Source organism: Plasmodium gaboni, chromosome 13 (genome assembly GCF_001602025.1).
Source record: "Plasmodium gaboni strain SY75 chromosome 13, whole genome shotgun sequence".
Lineage (NCBI taxonomy): Eukaryota > Apicomplexa > Aconoidasida > Haemosporida > Plasmodiidae > Plasmodium > Plasmodium gaboni.
In genome coordinates this window covers 1209350-1229803 of record NC_031493.1, presented here as the reverse complement: position 1 = coordinate 1229803, position 20454 = coordinate 1209350, and the positions used below count along the sequence as shown (strand labels likewise).

The following is a 20454-nucleotide window of genomic DNA, read 5'->3' as shown; positions in this document are numbered from 1 at the left end:
TAGTATGATGGTACATTGTTAATAGGTGAACTAAATATAAAATATATTTTAAGAAAATGTGCATTTATTTATTTATTTATTTATTTTTTTTTTATATATACACGAAATAAAAAAAATATATATATTCAAAAAGTTTTATATTAATAATTTATTATATAATATATAATTGTGTAATATTTTAAAAATAATAATATATATTATATATTTTATTAATATTTTGGTTCACCATTTATATTTTTGTGAACACATTTTTGCTTATAAGTATAAATATATATATTAAATATTATATATATATATTTATTTATTTATTTATTTATTCATTTTATTTTTATTAGAATATTTAAAGGATTCACAAAAAAAAAAAAAAAAATGTACAGCAAAAAAATATTATGTTCATCTTGCTTATTTTTAATTTTATTAAGTGTAATATTTTGTAGTGAATCAGATACAAATTCATATGATGAAAATGTAAAGAAGAATGAAGTTTTTGATGCTTTAAATGAACATTTAGATAGTATAAGTAATATCGTTAAGGTGAATATTATGGATGCCCTCTCTGATAATAACCCCTCTCTCATAAAAAGGACATACGAAGCTGTTGAAATAAATGATGATGATTATATTCTTGAATATGTAGGAGATTGTACTGGCAAATATGGAGAAGGTTCTATCTCTTTTGATGAAAATAAGAAATACAATTATAGAAAGTATTTAGATGTAGAAAGTGAATTACAAAAAATGAAAGGTCAAGATGATGACGATGACGAAGATGATGACGAAGATGATGATGAAGATGATGAAGAGGATAATAATAAATATAATAATAAACATAATGATAATGATGATGATAATAAATTATATAAAAATAATGATATGTATTCAAATCAGAATAAAAATATACAAGATGAAAAGAAAAAAGATAATTTGAAGGAACCACATTTTAAACAAACACATTATATATATGCATCAAATGAAGATGATAATGAAACAAGTAGGTTGCCAAAAAAACAAGTACATAAAAAGGATGAAAAATTAAATAATGAATCAAAAACAAATTTAAGAAAACAAGAACATAAAGAAAAATCAAACGAATATCCTAATAATGGATTAGCTGTAGTTCAAATATCTATAGTAACTAATGAAGATTTTTTAAGAAAAGTTAAAGAAAGAAATAAACAGAAAAATAAAAAAACAAAAAAAAATGAATATGATACTGATGAAGAATCAGAAAGTTCAGAGGATACAAGTAAAGATTCGTATTCATCTGATCCATCTACTATTCATGATGAAAATGAATATGAAAATGAATATGAAAATGAAAATCAAAATCAAATTCAAAATCAAATTCAAAATCAAATTCAAAATCAAATTCAAAATCAAAATCAACATTGCATTTCTTGCAAACAAAGTTCAGATACTAATCCTAATTTAAATAATGATAATTCAAAGAAGGAACAAGATTCTGATATTAATAATGCAGAAAACTGTACTCAAGAAAATTTAGAAAAAAATCCTTGTAATGATAATCACAAGCCTTTTAACCAAGAATCATTATCAATGTATTCTAAAGATAATATGAAGAGGAAGAATGATAAAAAGAATAATCGAGATCTTTATAATATAAAAAAAGATAATGATCTATCTGAATTCGAAAAATTTGATAAAACGTATTACGAATTTTTTTCAAATGAACGTGATCCATTCTCATTGATAACAACATCTAGATATGAAAATGAAACATTAAATGATAATTATAAAAACTATAATTTCAATGAAAAAGAAATAAGACTTATTCAAAGCATGATAAATACATTTATTTATACATACAAATTAAATTATGCAAAAAATAAATCTATATCTAAATTATTTAAAGATAAATTACTTAAAAAAAATTTCCGTAAATATTTTACAAGTTATATATATTCAATTTTTAATTATGGAAAGACACATAAATTTATAATACCTTATAATAAAGATAATGATCATGTGTATAGAAAATTATTTGATGAATCTGTAGAAATGATGGATCTACTTATAAACAAAATGGAATTATCATTTAAGCACCTGAAATTATAAAAATTAAAAGAATTATATAATATATATATATATATATATATATATATATATATATATATATATGTATGTATTTGGTTTACTCATATTCATTTTTGTGTAAAGCACTATATTATATTTAAAAATATATAAATGCATTATTATAATAATACAATTTTGTAAAGAAATATTATGTATGTATCGAGGTTTCTATATATGGAAAAAAAAAAAAAAAAAAGAATTATTCATATATGTGCATGGATATAATATATTTTATAAATTCATGTTTATATATATATATTCATATAATTGTTATTTTTTTTTGTTTTTGTTTTTTTTTTTCTTCTTCTTTATTTATTTTTGATTTTACAAGTACATAAGTATACTATATTCATTCTTTGTTTAACCTTGAACATTACAATTTTTATATATTCCTACAATACATATATATATATATTTTAATGAGCTTATTTACTTATATATATTTATCTATATGTATTTTTTTTTTTTTTTTTTCGTCCCCTGTTACAATTATAAACTTAATATATTCAACTCTACTTCTAATAATTATATATATATATTTTATTTTTTCAGTTATTAAAAAATAAAACACATATTTTTAAAAAAATATATTAAATGTTCACAAGAAATATACACTTACAAAAATGTCTCTTATGTAAATATATTTCATCCTACCGATTGAAGTGAATATCTATCCGTATCGACCTGTATTAAGTGCACATATATATAATATATATATATTTTACACATTTATCTCACAAAAAAAAAAAGAAAAATATTACACATAAATTAAAGGTTTTCTTTTTATATTACATTATTTTGTGATAAGTTCAAATAAGAAAAAAAAAAAAAAAAAAAATGAAATAAAATAAAATAAAATAAAACAATAAATAAATAGAAGCAATATATAATATAAGATGAATTTCCTTTTATTAAAATTTTTTTTTTTTTTTTTTTTTTTTTTCAAGTATATTTTTAATGGTGAAATATATTATATATATAACAATTTTATGTTATATGTCGCCTACATACATCTTTCATTTCTTTAAAGATATATAATATATATATATATATATATATATTTTATTCTTAATATATTTTATTAATATATTTTATTTTATATTATATTAATACCTATAGTTATATTTTTGAGAAGAAATGAAAGGAACAATTATATCTCTTTCATTTTTCATTTTCTTTATGACTCATTTTATATTTTGCGACGAAAATACATTCTCTAAAGAAATACTTGAATATGATAAAGATTTGGAATTAGAAAAAATAAAAGAAAAATTAAAAAACTTAAATGATATAATAGTAGACAAATTGATAGAATCGTTTCAAGATAATATTGATGTATTGAAAGCAATCATTCAAGAATTAGAAAAAGAAAAAGAAAATAAATTAGCAAAAGAAAAAAAAAGGGAAATAATAAATAATGATCTTTTAAACAATAATAATATTAATAAATTCAAAGGACAAGGATTTTTTAGTTCTACATGGAAACAAATTAAAGGAGATTCTGAAGAGAATCCTAATAACCTACAAAAATCTTCAAAAGGTCAAATGTTACAATCAAGTGAACCAAATAAATTAAATGAAAAAAATCCCCCTCATCAATCAATTACAACAAATTCATCTCTAGTAAAAAACACCGTGTCAAATACAAATACAAATGATGCTAATACAAAATCTGTAATTAAATACTTAGATAATGCTTATAATGAAATCCTTAAAGAAATGAATCTATCGAATGATGCAGATAAGGAAATGTATCGTAGTAGGTTTGATAGGTTCAAACAAGGATTTGAAAATTTAATTCTTAATCAAAATGAATATGAACTTATTAAGAGACTTATTCTTACTTTTTCTAATCAAGATGAAACAAGTACTGAAAAAAAATATCATATAATAAATATGCTCAAAAAAGCTTTACAAGAAGAGAAATTTAGTCAAGAATTTAAAAATTTTATTTATGGTATTTATGCATATGCCAAGAAACATAATTATTTAAAACTTATAGATTCTAGTAAGGACATATATAAAAAGGTTTTTGAAAATGCAACCAACTTATTAGATACCTTACAAATGAAAATTAAAACAGTTCCTTCACATTAAACTATACTTATATATATATGTATATATGTATGTATTTATTTATTTTAAATAATTATTAATATAATTATAAATCAAATTTGTTCATTTAATTATATACATCCTTTTAAATCCACTATTTTAAAATTTTTCCCTTTTTAATTTTCAACATTAACTCCAAAAAACAACAACAAAATTAAAAAAAAAAAAAAAATTAACATTATATATAAAAAAAACATGTGAAATATACAATTGAGTATTTTATTTTTTTTTTTTTTTAATTTTACATATTATTAAATTATCTAATTTTTTATATCATAATTGAAATGATACATCATAGAGTTTCATTTTTTTGATTCTTTTTTCTAGGTTTTATAAAATAAGGTGTACTAATAAAAATAAGAGTAATAAAATAAATCTTAAGGATAAATATATTTTTGTGTATACCTTTAAATAAAACAAAAAAGTTAAAAATATCTAATTTCATTATTGTAACATAATATTATATATATATATATATATATATATATATATATATATATATTTCCTTTTATATGTAATATTTGAATATATAAATATGCACACTTCTATTGAAAATAATCTAACCAGATTATATATTATTTTTTTTAATAAAAAAACAAATATAAATAAGACTCTATTGTATATATAAAATATATATATATATATATATATATATGTATAAATAAATTTATACTATTATTTTTCATATAAATATTGCAATTATTTTATTTTTTTTGTATTAGATTAAGAATGTAATTATTAGATTGTATTATCCCTATTTAATTTGTAATAAATAAAATTAAATTATTTGAATGAAAATTTTTTGTTTTATATATATTTTTGAATATTAAATAAAAATAAAAATAATCAATAAATGAAAATATATTCTACACAATGTAAAAAAATATATATATATAAAATTAATGTTATATATATATTATGTACGTGTATTTAAATAAAAAGAATTTATTTATATTTAATTTTACCATATTATATATTTAGGTCATTCATAATATGAATTTAATATTTCGTTCTATGTTTTTTCTAATATTACTTTATCTATTTGGTGTTTATAATATCCGAAGTTCACTTCTATATAGTTAAGAAAATATAATATATATATATATATATATATATATATATATGTATGTATGTATATTAATTTATTTGTTTATCATTAAGAATGAAACGTGAATTCTTCATTTGTGTTACCTTTTTTTTTGTGCTTTTACATTATATTTCTTGCAATAAACCACCACGTAGTCTATCTGTGAAATCTAATAAAGATAAAGATGAATTGAACAATATAAAAGAAAAATTGAATTCCATAAATAATTCTATAAAAGATAAAGTTCTTGAAAATTTTAAAGAAGATATTGAATTATTAAAAAAAAAAGTAGATTATTTGGAAAAGCGGAAATGTGATAACACCGCGGAGAATATGCAACAAAAAGGTGATGATGATGAAGAAGATCCAAATGAAGATGACGAAGAACAAGATGAAGTAGAAGTGGAACAAAAAGGAATAGAGGATAAACAAAAAGAATCACAGGATGAACAAAACGAAATAGAGGATGAACAAAAAGACATTGTCGGAGAAGAGTCTGAAGAATATTCTGATAATGAAGAAGAAGAAGATGTAGGACAAAATGAGGAAAATAACGATAATGAAGTAAATGAATTAAATGAAGTAAATGAATTAAATGAAGTAAGTGAAGAAAATGAAGATAATGGAGAACTAGACGTTCCTGATGATGAATTTGTAGAACAAAGTACAAATGAAAATGTAAGAAATAGCATGATAAGAAATTCTTATAAAGATATAAAATCTCCTGCTCAAAACAGTTCAACCAAACTTGAAAACACACCAACGAAATTATCTACACAAAACACAAAATCAAATCCAACTTCTAACCAATTAATAACTCAAATTCAAGGCGAAGAATCAACTTCAAAAGTAGATAATAATAAAAATAATACAAATGAAGTTAAATATATGTATAAACGTTGTGATGACGTTCTTACTGAATTAAAAGAAAAGGATAATGTAGATAATAATATAAATCACAGTAAATATAATAATTTCAAAAAGGAATTTTCTAATTTTACTATGAATCAAAATGAATATGATTTAATAAAAAAGTTGATTATTACCTTTTCTCAAAAAAATGTAGAAATGAAACGAGATTCTTTAAAAGAAATTTTTTTAAAAGCTTTGGATGATAAAAAATACCGTGAAGTATTTAAAAATTTTATGTATGGTTTATGTAGTTATGCAAAACGTCATAATTATTTAGATATTGAAAAAATGGAAAAAAATGAAAAAGCCTATAAAAAAGTATTTGAAAACACGCTTAACTTAATAGATACTATATGATTAATACATAGAAAACATTATTTTTATTTTTTCATATTATACATCAGACTATTAAGCAAGCACATTTGCACAAATATATATGTATATATTTTTATCCGTTTATATTTTTTCCTTTTTTTTTCTTTTTAATTAATCTTTTAAAAAAAAAACATATTTGTAAAAACAATTAATTATATTTTCAATTTTTATATTTTACGAACATTTAAAATATGCATATATATATATATATTGTAAAAAAAAATTATGAACATTCATGTAAATAGCATGAACAAAGGTGTAAACAATTATGAACGTACATGAAATAAAATTGGCTAAAATTTGGAAAAAATTATGAACGTTCATAAAATAAATTAACAATCTTTTGGAAAAAAATATGAACAAATTAAAAAAAAAAATAGCTTGATTTGTACATGTAAAATTTTCTATATATATATATATATATGTTGTATTTACTATTTATATCATATAATTATAGAAAATAAACAATCCCACACATTAAATAATTTTATTATGTAATGCATAAAGTATTTTGTCAATATATATATATTTGTGTAAATATGACTGATACTATATATTTCTATTTCTTTAATACATAGAGTATTTCCAGTTTTTAATATATAATAATATTAAATTATATGTAAACAACCATTTTACATTCGTGTGATATATATATAATTATTTTTTCTTTAATTGTCTTTATTTTTTTATGAACAAATAGGAAAATATCGTTCATATAGATGATCTGCATAATGTTCTTTAATGTATTAATTATATATATTTTTTTTTTTTATAATTAAAAAGGGTATTGATTATGTTTAAAAATAAGAGGGGTAAAAAATATTTATATATCAAATATTTTCAATAAAAAAAAAAAAAAAAAAAATTAAATAAGGATGAAGATTAAATTGTGTGTAATCAATAAAATTATGTAACATGTATATATATATATATATATATATATATATATCAACAAAATCCTTTATGTTATATATAAATAAATACAAAATATAAAAAATATGTAAAGGTGGATAATTAAAAAATATACACATTAAATATATTTTGCTTTATGTTTTATAAAATGGTACATTTATAGACAAACATAAGTATAACTATACATATATATATTAATATATATATATATATATATATATATATATATATGTATATATGAACTTTTTGTAGCTTACATTTTATTATACTCTTGCGTAAAATTTTTAATTTGGTCTTGGACCTTTTCTAAGACGAAATCATATATATCATTAAAAAGGTTATCCGGAATTTTTAACTTATCATTCTTTTTAATGGTAATAAAGTTTTTCCATGTTTTTCCAGCTTCTAGTTCACTAGAAAGTTCTTTAATTTCTACAAGAACTTTATGTACATGAAATTCTGTTATATTAATGAAAATGGTCATATCTAAATTACATGACAATTCAAAAATATGTCTTTTAGTACCTCTTATAACAACTATTTGTGCATCAACAGATAAATTTTTAAGATCATTTAATTGTATTTTAGATAAATATTGAATTGGTAAAATATCTGGATAATTTAGTAATGAAAAATTATTTCCATTTTGATTATTTAGATTTAAAGAATCTGAATCTTCATCATTTTTAAAATGTATATTCTTTAAACATTCTTCTATTTTATTTTTTGCCCACTTAGTCATATCTTTTTCTTCATATGTAGTTCCTGCTGCATTCCAAGATGATATGGCTTTATTATTTTGATTATTATATAATGTATTTGAATTTTCATAATTTGTTGTATCAATTTTTGTTGGAATATTTTTTTCAAAGAATTTTTTATCATCTTCTTTAATATCTTTTTTAAAATAACAATATCCCATTTTTTTAGTTTCATTAATAATTTTTTGATCTTCCTCATCTATATCTAAATAAGATGAATTATTATTAGTTGTTGAACTAGACATTAATGAATCATTTTTATTTTTATTTTTTTTTTCCATTTCTTTTTGTTTTTGTTTTTCTTTTTCATTTTGTTTTTCTCTTTCTTTTTCTTTTTCTTTTCTTTTTTCTTCATCTTCTTTAATTCTTTTTTCATTATCTAAAATTTCCCATTCTTCAAATTTTAAAATATCTTCATTTTTTTCTTTTCTTTCTTTCATTTCTTTTTCATATTTTTCTTTCTTTTTTCTCATTATTTCTTTTTCTCTATCATCATAAAGTCCTGAAGCTTTTTCAAAAATTTTAGAAAAAGCTTCTTTTTGTTTTTTATTATGTTCATTTTGTTTTAATATAATATTCTTTAATAATTTCTTGGCTTCTAAATTATCTGGATATATTTTAATAAATTCTTGAATTTTATCTTTAGCAACATCGAAATTACAACGATTAAATTCAATCTGACATAATCTAAACATACCTTTTGCATTTGTTTTATCTAGATTCAAAACTTTCGTTATATTATCATAAGCTTCATTATATTTTTCTACATTTGAATAACAAATACTTAAATTTAAATATAAAGCAATTTCTAACTCTTTAATTTTCTCATTTTTATTTTCTATTTTCTTCATATATTTCATTCCTTCATTATATTTATTTATAGCTATTTCATAATTTTTATTTTTATAATCATTATTTCCTTCTAATTTTAAATCTAATACTTTTCTTACTTTATCATCATAACTCATATTTTTTACTTTTTCATCAAATTCTTTATCTTCATCTACCTTATTATTTTTCTCATCTTTTTTTGAGTAGCTTTTGTCCTTATTCTTATCGTCAACCATTTTTTTTTTTTTTTTACACAATATTAAAACAAAGTAACACTTTATAAATATAAATAAATAAAAATATATATATATATATATATATATATATATATATATGTATTAGTAAATTTCAATAACACAGTGAAGCTTTTATAAAAATATAAAAATAATATTTTATTATTATTATTATATATATGTATATATATTATATATATGTTTTTCCTTCTATCTTTCTTTTTTTTTTTTTTTTATTTATTTTTTATATTATCATTTATCTTCAAAAAAATAAAAAAATATAAAATAAATAAAATAACAGATCAATGAAATATTGTGAGAAATTTGAAGAGATAATAATTACATATATATTTGTATATATATATATATATTTACATGTATTTACTTTTTTTTATTTTTATTATTTTTAATTTTACTTCTATAAAATATATTTATTATATATTAATATATATTCCTTTTTTAACATTAACCCTTAATACATTTATAAATTTTATATATATTTCTTTTCATGTAGAATGAACTATATAATAATACATATATATATATATATATTATATATATAATATAAATATATATCTATTCTTTTTATATTATATTATTACTCATTATATAAATATATAGCAATATAATAATGTTAATTTCATATTATATTTTATAAATATGTGAGTGCTAATATATATATATATAATATAATATAATATATATATTAATAAAAATTTCATATGTTATGGAGGAAGAACTGCAGAACTTATTATTGAGAGGGGAAAAAAAAAAAAAACAATAAATAAAATAATTCTTTTTTTTTTCTTAACAAAATTGAAAATAAATACGTCAACAAATAAACATAATTATATATATATATATATTTATATAACAAATGAATGACTTATTTATTTTGTAGAAATGAAAAAAATGACACTTCTTTCTTTATATTAATAATTTGTGTGAATATTTGCTATACTTATATATTTTATTTATGTACGTATATTTATATACATATATGAAATATATAAATATAATAATATTTATATATTATAATATTCATATATATATATTTTTTTTTTATTATTATTATAATTTTGATACTTTAAAATGACTTAAAAAAAAAAATTACAAGTACTACTTTTTCCATATAATATATAATACATATATATTTAAGCAAATGAAAATATTTTATATAAATTCAAAAATATATATATAATATATATATATTAAGTGGTAATATAAAAATATATATATATTGCAAATAAATGCGTATCTTAATCTTTTATCCTTTATTTTTTTTATTCTCTATATATTTTGTATACACAATAAATATCTCACAAATGAATATTTAAGTTTATATATTTCATCTGTTAATATTATCTATGTGAAAAATAAAAAAAAACATAAATAAATAAATAAATATATATATATATATATATACATGGAACAGGAACAAAAATATTAACAAGGAAAATAATTAATTATTTTTATATTTTCTCAGGGGTGTAAATATATATATATATATATATATTTATTTATTTATTTATATTTTATATATCTCCATCTTTGGTGTATTTTTAACGCAGTTCTATAAATTATAAAAAAACCTTAAAACTAAATAAGATAAAGAAAAAAAAAATATATATGTACTTAATAATTTTTTTAAAATATTTAAAGTAATTATTTAAATAAATAAAACATCCTCATAAATTTTAAGTTTTAACGTATAATCTCATGATATATACAATGTAGCTCTTCTTATTTCTTTTTATTTAAACAAGTGAGATTTCCTATTATATTAATTTTTTTTATATATATATTTCATATTATTATAATACTCACGGCTCTTCATTCCTTTATAAATCGTGTACGAGAATTTTCTCTTTTTTTTTTTTTTTTTCTTTTTAAAACGTCTTTTTTTAAATAAATAATATAAAATATTAATTTTTTATTTTTTTTGATTTATTTCAATAAATATTAAATATAAATATTGTATATTATTATTAATTCTCATGATAAGTATGATTCACTATATGATATTAAAATTTTTTTTTTTTTTAACCCTTGATAAAATAAACATTATATGTATATAAATATAAATATATATATATATATATATATATGTGTATTTATATTCATATTTATTTATTTATTCATTTAATCATTTAACATATAATCATATAATACATACAATATAATGTATTATTTTGTATGATATAAAAATTATAAATTAAAAATATATATATATATATATATATATATTATTATATATTTATTTATATAGTATAATTATCGAATATGATTATTTTTGTTTTTCTTCATAATGTGTGAATATAAACCTAAATAATATTATTCAAAAAAAATTAAAAAGTGAATAATTAAATATATATATATAATAAAATTGTGTCATCCAAAATATATTGTCGTATTATATTATATCCTTTTTTTATATATTATTAGATATATACTTTTTTTTGGTATTTATTTTTATATATTTATTTATTATTTTTTTTTTTTTTTTTTCTTTCATTCTTGTGAACAAGAAAAAATATGAAAGAGACACTGAATAATTTAAGTTTAGAAGACATAGCGAATGTAAAAATAAAAGCTTATAAGAATGAAAATATATTAAGTGATAATGAGAAGAAAAGAAAAGAGAATTTTTATAATGTATATATATTAACATATATAAAACATATTGTTCGAATAAAATCGAATTTAGCTTTACATGGTGGATTATATAGTAATTATTTTGAAAAATATGAAGAAGAGTCTATATCAAATATTATGTTTGAAAATTTATTAGGAAATAATGAAAATACAAAAAATAGAAATATAAATTCTGATAAAATAAATAGTATACAACAAAATGATTATGATAAAAAAAATATATTACAAGATGATTTGAATTGTATACATAATAATGATTATTATAATAAAAAGGATTTAAATTATTCAATCAAAGAATTATTAAAAAAATTAATTAAATCATATAAAATTAGAGAAAATAAAATATTTCTTGTTACAGGTATGTTAGGCTGTGGAAAGACTACATGTGTTTCTTTAGCAATTGAATATTTTAATAAATATTTACAAATAGAAAAAAATATGAAAAATAAAACATTAGATACAAATCAAAATGGGATAAATAAAACATTAGATACAAATCAAAATGTGAAAAATAAAACATTAGATACAAATCAAAATGTAAAAAATAAAAATGTATTGTTTCTATCTGAAGAAGAACCTATTAATAAAAAGATCTATAAAAAAACTCCTTATATAAACAAATCATATCATCAAGAAATGGATAGCTCCAATTCAACTCCTAGAGATGATAAGAAGATAAAAATAAATTCGAATGAACCTTTATTTAATTTTACACCAAAGAAAAAAAGAAAAACACAATCTGACGAATCAACTGATGAAGAGGATCAAGATGAAAGATTTTACAATAATTTATCGAATGATACTACTAATAATAGGGGGGATAATAAATATAATTATGACAATTATCACAATAATAATAAGAATAATCATATGAATAGTCATACATTTAATAATACATACAATAATTTTGGAAACCAAAAAAAAGGAAATTATTGTGATAATAAAAATAAGAACCAATTTGAAAATATAAAAATATGTGAAGAACAAAATAAAAAAAAAGACTTTCCATCAGATGTTGAACAAATAAATACAAACATAAGAAATATATTCGAAAATAATGATTTATCCCCTTTAAGAAAAAATGCTAATATTAGAAATAAAATACAACTTGAACAAATGCTTAAAGATCAAAATGAAAAAGAGGAGACATATTTTAAAAGTATGACAGATAATGATGAGAACTTAGATTTTAATATGAAATATAAAAAAATTGTAGATGAAATTAATAAAGAAGAAAATGAAGAAACATATATTTATATTATTCGTTTAAGTGCATATTTATATAGAGATGATTTACAATGTATAAAATCCATTTTATCTCAACTTCATAATTATGTTTATTCTGATGAAAAATTAGAATCTAACTTGTTATTAAATGATTATATAAATAAATTAGAAAAAATTTTAATTAAAATAAATTCTGAAAGGAAACAAACTTTACTTATTATAGAAAATGTAGAGAAATTCTGTTTACAAAATAAACAAAATTTATTATATACATTATTTGATTTATTACATAAAAAAAATATATATATTAATATTATCTGCTTAACAAATGTATTAGATATAACACAAACATTAGAAAAAAGAATCAAATCAAGATTCACATTTGAAATGATTCATATTTCTCCAATACTTAATATTGAAGATATAACTAAATTAGTATATAAAATCTTATATGTAAATCTAGATGATTTCCATCTTATTAAAAAATATTATTCTGTTTATTTTACTTATCCAGATCTTATTAAAATACAAAGATTTCTACAAATTTATAATTCAACTATGCAAAAAGAAATAGCAGATTCTAATCTATTAAAACAATGGTCATATGATATTAATTATGGTCTAGATATTAGACACATATACCATACTTGTGTTGATGCTATACTATCTATTTGTGAATATAAACATATATTAACAACTAATCAAAATAAATTTGAAAGTAATACTATATTAGATATATCAACTAGCCAAAATAATAATTCTTATCAAATTAGAAATACAAATATAAATACAAATATAAATACAAATATAAATACAAATATAAGTACACATATAAATACACATATAAATACACATATAAATACACATACAGATACTAATTCGCAACCTAATCAGCAAAACACAAACAGTGACCAACATGATAATACAAATATGACACAAAATGTGTTCTGTGACAATGAAATAAGTTTATTCACAAAAAAGGAGAAAAGAAGCAACCTAGAATTTCTTAAAGAACGCCCTGGTAAATTGGATGCAACGCCAATCAAGAGATCATATCATAAACAAGAAGATGATAAAGATGATGAATATAAATATGATAAAGGTGATAAAGATGATAAAGATGATGAATATAAATATGATAAAGATGATAAAGATGATGAATATAAATATGATAAATATGATGATGATAAATTTGATGTAGGTGAAAATCAAAATAATAACAATAGCAATAATGCCGATGATGTATTCTTTTTTAATATGAACATGGATATGAGCCCAAGGAAATTAAAAGAAAACATAAAATTGAAAGAAAATGTTAAATTAAAAGAAAATATAAATTTAAAAAACAAAATGGAAAGTCAATATATTCTAAACAATGTTCAATCAAAATTTATTAGAAGACATTATATTAAAAAAGTCTTACGTGATCTATGTACTATTGAATATATGATATTATGTGCATTCACAAGATTATATAAGAAAGAAATATTACCAAAAACATTATATGTTATTATATTAGAAATAAATAAATTCAAACATGCTTATCCACAAGAACAAATTATAGGATTTTCTTTGGATGCTTATAGAAGATCTTTTTTTAGATTGGTTGATCTTGATATTATTGTTTTGTCTTCTTATTCCTTAAATCATTTAAATATAAAAAATTTTAGTAATGATCTTTTTGGTTTACATGAGCCAACTAAATTCCCATGTTATGATATATTCTTAGAAAATATAGATACATATAATCTTAACCATAACTTAATTCAATGGGTAAAGCATAATACAGAAGTTATGCAATAATATTCAGCACACTATCATATCTCAATAATGTCACATTAAAAAAAAAAAATATATATATATATAAATATATAAATATATATATTTTTTTTTAATATTGTAAACTATTTGTATAATATAATAAGATGTATACAAAAAATAAATGTTTTTTTTTTTTTTCTTTTTTTCATATTTTTTTATTCTTTTTTTTGAATGAATGTACATATTTAAAAAAAAAAAAAAAATATTATGATTTATATATTATAATAAACATTATAAATATGATCCACATTTAAAGGTTCTTAATTTTTTTTTTTTTTGAAATATAAATAAAATGATTCTTTAAATTATAAAACTTTTGCAAATATATATTCCAACTTAATATTATTTTTTTTTTTTGAAATATAAAAATATATATATATATATATATATTATACAAATTAGATAAGTTATCGAGAGAATAATATATTAAATTATATATGTATAATATGTTTAAATGTTTATACATTATATGTAATATATATATATATATATATATATATATATAATATATATATATATATATAATATATATAATACATATATTGTATAATTCAAAGAAAACCATATAAAAGAACTAAACAATATAATAATAATATTTCACACATTCTTTTTCTTTTTCTTTTTCTTTTTTGCCTGTTCCTTTTATGGATTATTATTTTCTCTTAAAATGAATTACATATATCACAAATATAACAGTCTTTTTTATATTTATACATTTTATTATTTTTTTTTATTTTTTTATATAAGCTTTTCCATTCATACAAAGAAAGAAAGAAAGAAAACATTCAAAAAAATGAATAAAATTAAAAATGTAATAAAATAATTAGAGCATTCATGTGTAAGTAATAATAATAGGAAAAAGGAAAGGATATAAAATGAAATAAATATGTATATTTTAAATATGTAAATATTTATGTAATCATGATTTATATTTTAAAATCTTATATAATATATATATATATATATATATATATATTGAAAAAATTTCTTCTCTTATAATTATATTTCAAAGTGTATAATATATGTATACACATTTATTCATATTTATTTGATCTTTTATTTTTTTTTTTATTTATGTTAACTTTGGGACAATATATATATTTTATATGAGCTAGCCATTTTGTAAATTATTTTTTTTTTTTTTTTATTTTATTTTATTTTATTTTATTTTTTATTTTATTTTTTTTTTTTAATATCACACATTTTGGCTATTTTATTCATAAAAAAAAAAATGCCTGTTATTCCAGAATGTTGTATTTGTAGACTTAGCTTAAAAAATAATTTATGTGTAGAAAAGAATTGTGGTAATATTTTTCATTACAACTGTATGATAAAATGGATGGAACTTCAGAAATCCTGTCCATTGTGTAAAAGTTCATGTTGTAAGAAGAATTTATTATGTATTCATTATGAAATAAATGAAGATAATAAAATAAAAATTGATGAAAATATTTTAAATAAAAGTAAAGATGAATTATATGAAGAGTTGTCAAAATACGAAGCGGATTTAATAAAGACACAAAATGAAAATGAAAAATACGCTTTAGAAATTTTAACCCTAACAAATAAAAATAAAATATTAACTGAAACAGTCAGCAAAAGTAATGTAAAAATTAAGGAAGAGAAAATTGAAAAAGAAAAAATAAAAGATTTAAAAGATGAATATTTAAAAGATAAAATATTATTAACAACCAAAATGGAAGAATATGAAAAAGAATTGAAAAAGTATAAATTAATTGAAAATTTTTTAGATGATTTAAATAAAGAAGATTTAAATAAAATAAATTTAATGTTCGGATTTAATATATTATCCATAAGTGAACAGAAAAATGTTATACTTAATTATATAAAAAATTGTATGACTAAAGATAAAACAAATGAACAAATAATCAAAGAATTAAATCAACAAATTATTGAAAAAGATAATCAAATTCAAAATTTTAAAGAAAAATTATATAAATATAAATTAAATGAACAAATAAATGATAGTAATGAAAATAAATTATCAAATGATGAAAAAGAAAATAAACCAATTAAAATTAAAAATAAAATTATTAGAAGAGTTGCTACATTAGAATCTAAGAGAAATCGTAATAAATATAGAAATAGTTATAACAATAATAATATTAGTAGTAATAATACTAATCTCTCAAAATCCAAAACTTCTAATGACAATATTTTATCAAATAATAATTTAGATTTTATCAATTTTATAGATAACAAAATTAATAATTCAAATTCTATTGAATCGATACAAACCACACCAAAAAGAAAAAAATTCCATCCCATCGAAATAGACCTATTAAGAAATAAATCGGTTGATAAACTATTTACTAATCTTATAGATAAAAACTTTGAACAACAAAAAAAAGAAAATTTTGAATTATATTCAAATAAAACAGAACCTTGCCCTACACAAAATGATCAAAGCATATCAAAAACGCAACTATTGCCTAGATCATCTTTAAAAGTACATGAAAATATTAAAACAGGCAGACATAGAAAAAGGAAATCATTAAATTCACAATCGAGCAAAATAACAGACTTTTTTAAAAAAACAATGATTTAATATTATTATATAAAAAAAAAAAAAATTTAAATGGATTATATATATATAAATATATATATATATATATATATATATATATATATATAATTTATATGTATTTTTACATTTATGTTTTTATGTTAAACTGAAAATATATAAATACTTTTTATATTTTATTTTTTCTGTATATCATTGTTTCAATATAATTTTTTATGTACCCATAAAAATAAATAAATAAATATATATATATATATATATATATATATATATATATATATATATATTAATATAATTCATATTTTTTTCTTCCATTATTTATTTTACCCGATCACAATTTTTTTTTTTTTTAATATTTGTCTTTCAAAAAAGCTTATATTCATAAATTAGTATTCATTATGTAACAATTTAGAATTTATAATTCTTTTATTTTAATTATGGTATTTCATTTTTATTACATAATTTCTTATTTATATATATGTCTTGTTTTTGTAATATATATATATATATATATATATGAACATATGTGTATTTATCTTTTTAATTATTATATATATAAAAAAAAAGAAAAAATTTAATTTTATTTCATAAAATATTTGAATTATAAATTTAAAAATAGCTAGTTTTTATTTTATCTTTATGAAAAAATAAACACATGGTTACAAAAATGTAAAAATGTTAGAAATTAAAAATTGAAAAAAAAATAAAATATATATAATATATATATATATATATATATATATATATATATATGTGCTTGTCGAATAAGAAACAAAAAAAAAAAAAAAAAAAAATAAAGGGTAGACAAAAAAAATAAATGTTTTTTAAAAATAAAAATATATATATATATATATACATATATATGTGTGACATCATCTAAATATGTTTTGCAACGGATATGTAAAAACAGATTTTCTAGAATTAAAAAAATCAAGGAAGGATATAAATTCTTTCCAGAAGAAATTCGTTTTTAATGTATTAGAATTTCCTATAATAATAATTTTTTTTTTCATTCGAGTTAATAATACATTCATACGTTTTTCATCATTTAAGAATCCAAGTAGGTTATTATCATTTGATCTTACAGTACTTATAATAATAAAATCGTTTTCACAACCTTGATAACTATCAATGGTGTGAACATTCTTGTAAATGGATTGATTATTTTCTTCTTCATTTTCTGAATTATGAGTTGATTGTGTTTTAACATTGCATGTATTAAATAAAAGATTATTTGTCCTTTTAATTGTATTATTATTATAATCATATATAGATGTATTTATTTTATTATGTTCGAATATATAACCTTCTTCTTCATTTTTATTATTTTGATTCGATATACTAGGATATGCATTAATATTAATATTATTTTTGTTATTATTATTATTGTTGTTGTTGTCATATGTTTCTGTGGAAGGTCCATTTGGTCGTAATGAAAAAAGTGGGTTTCTTTCAAAAGGATTACATGAATTATTCATAACCTTTTGATATTTTAAATATTGCAAATGATTATTTTCCTGTTCAACATTTTGATGTAATGTTAGAGTATTATGTGTGTAATTATTTTCTAACATATTTTGTATATATATTTTTTGGCTAGTATAAGGTGTCAGAATAGCTAGATTTTTTTGATTTGTTGAGCATAAAAGTATTTGTGTTAATTTTAATATAATTTGAGCTTCAAAATGATTTATATATGAATAATTAACTTTTTGTTCAAATGTTTGTTTATTAAATTTTTGATGATATGTATCAATAAATAAAATTGGTATTGTTTCATATGGTGTAAATATATCATTTTTTTTTTTTTTTTCATTATCTTTAAAATAATTGTCCATTATATTTTTAGAAGCAATTAATTTCTGATTATAAAAATAAAATGATATAAATAAATACATAGGAAAAATTAATCTATATTGTATTAAAAGGAAATGATTTTTTATATTTTCATATCTTTTTAATTTTTCAAATATACTTAAATAATTTATATCTAATCTTTTCTTTTCATTTATTAAACTATGAAATGTTAATTGTTTTTCATCACCAAATGCATATATAAAATCACAGTTCAAATTTAAACATATTAAACTATTATATTCGGATAGACTTGATGCCTCATCTATAAATAAATGTTTGATTTTTTTATCTTTTATTTTAAAAGCTTGATAAATTGTATCTATATATATATCTGATTTCTGATGTACTGATTTATTCATATTATCTCGATTCAAACATAAATTCAAGTTTATCAATTTATTTCTAATATTTTCTACAGATATGTGTTTATTAGTACCTACAAATATATTGTTTTTTTTTTCTAATGTTAGCATATAAATTATGAAGGATATAAGGTCGCTCTTTCCACTTCCAGGTGCCCCTAAAAAATAAAAATAAAATAAAATGATATATATATATTGAAATATTAGTACATTAGGCGCATAAATAAATATATACATATACATATACATACATTTATATATATATATATATATATATATGTTTGTATTCCTTTTTTTTTTTTTTTTTTTTTTTTTTTTACCGTGAATCAAATGTATGGGAACCCTTTTTTCATTTATTATAATATCATATAATACACTCTTTTGATAAATATCAAATTTTTTATACATATTACACATTTTATTAAATTGAGATATATCATTTTTTAAACTTTTATATAACTTATATATGATTTGATCTTTTTTTATCATATCCTTATCTACAATATTCAATTGTTGTATTTCCCTTTCTCTATTTTCTAAAAATTTATTTATTGCTTCTTCAATTAAATAATTATAATTTATGGAATTTTTAAAAAATATATTATTTAATTTAAATTCTTGTTTATTCAATATGTTTAATCTATTCAATTTATTCAATTTATTCAAT

At 17.9% G+C, this 20454-nt stretch overlaps 7 protein-coding genes across 7 annotated transcripts in view; 5 read left to right on the top strand and 2 right to left on the bottom strand.

Moving 5' to 3' along the window:
* Nucleotides 1-369: 369 nt before the first annotated feature.
* Nucleotides 370-2076, top strand: PGSY75_1334500 (MSP7-like protein; the record flags this gene model as incomplete). Its single annotated transcript, XM_018787398.1, has 1 exon — nt 370-2076. One exon carries the CDS (start codon nt 370-372, stop codon nt 2074-2076), a length of 1707 nt encoding a protein of 568 aa, XP_018640140.1.
* A 1155-nt stretch (nt 2077-3231) lies between these two features.
* PGSY75_1334400 (MSP7-like protein) lies at nt 3232-4191 on the top strand (the record flags this gene model as incomplete). Its single annotated transcript, XM_018787397.1, has 1 exon — nt 3232-4191. The coding sequence occupies one exon, from the start codon at nt 3232-3234 to the stop codon at nt 4189-4191; it is 960 nt and encodes a 319-aa protein (XP_018640139.1).
* Nucleotides 4192-5371: 1180 nt separating this feature from the next.
* On the top strand, nt 5372-6565 carry PGSY75_1334300 (MSP7-like protein; the record flags this gene model as incomplete). Its single annotated transcript, XM_018787396.1, has 1 exon — nt 5372-6565. The coding sequence occupies one exon, from the start codon at nt 5372-5374 to the stop codon at nt 6563-6565; it is 1194 nt and encodes a 397-aa protein (XP_018640138.1).
* Nucleotides 6566-7748: 1183 nt separating this feature from the next.
* PGSY75_1334200 (putative chaperone binding protein) lies at nt 7749-9323 on the bottom strand (the record flags this gene model as incomplete). Its single annotated transcript, XM_018787395.1, has 1 exon — nt 7749-9323. One exon carries the CDS (start codon nt 9321-9323, stop codon nt 7749-7751), a length of 1575 nt encoding a protein of 524 aa, XP_018640137.1.
* Nucleotides 9324-11855: 2532 nt separating this feature from the next.
* Nucleotides 11856-15005, top strand: PGSY75_1334100 (hypothetical protein; the record flags this gene model as incomplete). Its single annotated transcript, XM_018787394.1, has 1 exon — nt 11856-15005. One exon carries the CDS (start codon nt 11856-11858, stop codon nt 15003-15005), a length of 3150 nt encoding a protein of 1049 aa, XP_018640136.1.
* Nucleotides 15006-16254: 1249 nt separating this feature from the next.
* Nucleotides 16255-17592, top strand: PGSY75_1334000 (hypothetical protein; the record flags this gene model as incomplete). Its single annotated transcript, XM_018787393.1, has 1 exon — nt 16255-17592. The coding sequence occupies one exon, from the start codon at nt 16255-16257 to the stop codon at nt 17590-17592; it is 1338 nt and encodes a 445-aa protein (XP_018640135.1).
* Nucleotides 17593-18440: 848 nt separating this feature from the next.
* The window catches only part of PGSY75_1333900 (hypothetical protein), a gene marked incomplete at both ends in the record, with an annotated part of 3789 nt that continues 1775 nt past the window's right edge, over nt 18441-20454 (bottom strand). Inside the window, 2 exons of the mRNA XM_018787392.1 lie at nt 18441-19945; nt 20108-20454. The exon at nt 20108-20454 is cut by the window's right edge and continues 1775 nt beyond it. Coding sequence (XP_018640134.1) covers nt 18441-19945; nt 20108-20454 — 1852 coding nt within the window. The remainder of the gene's footprint in view (nt 19946-20107) is intronic.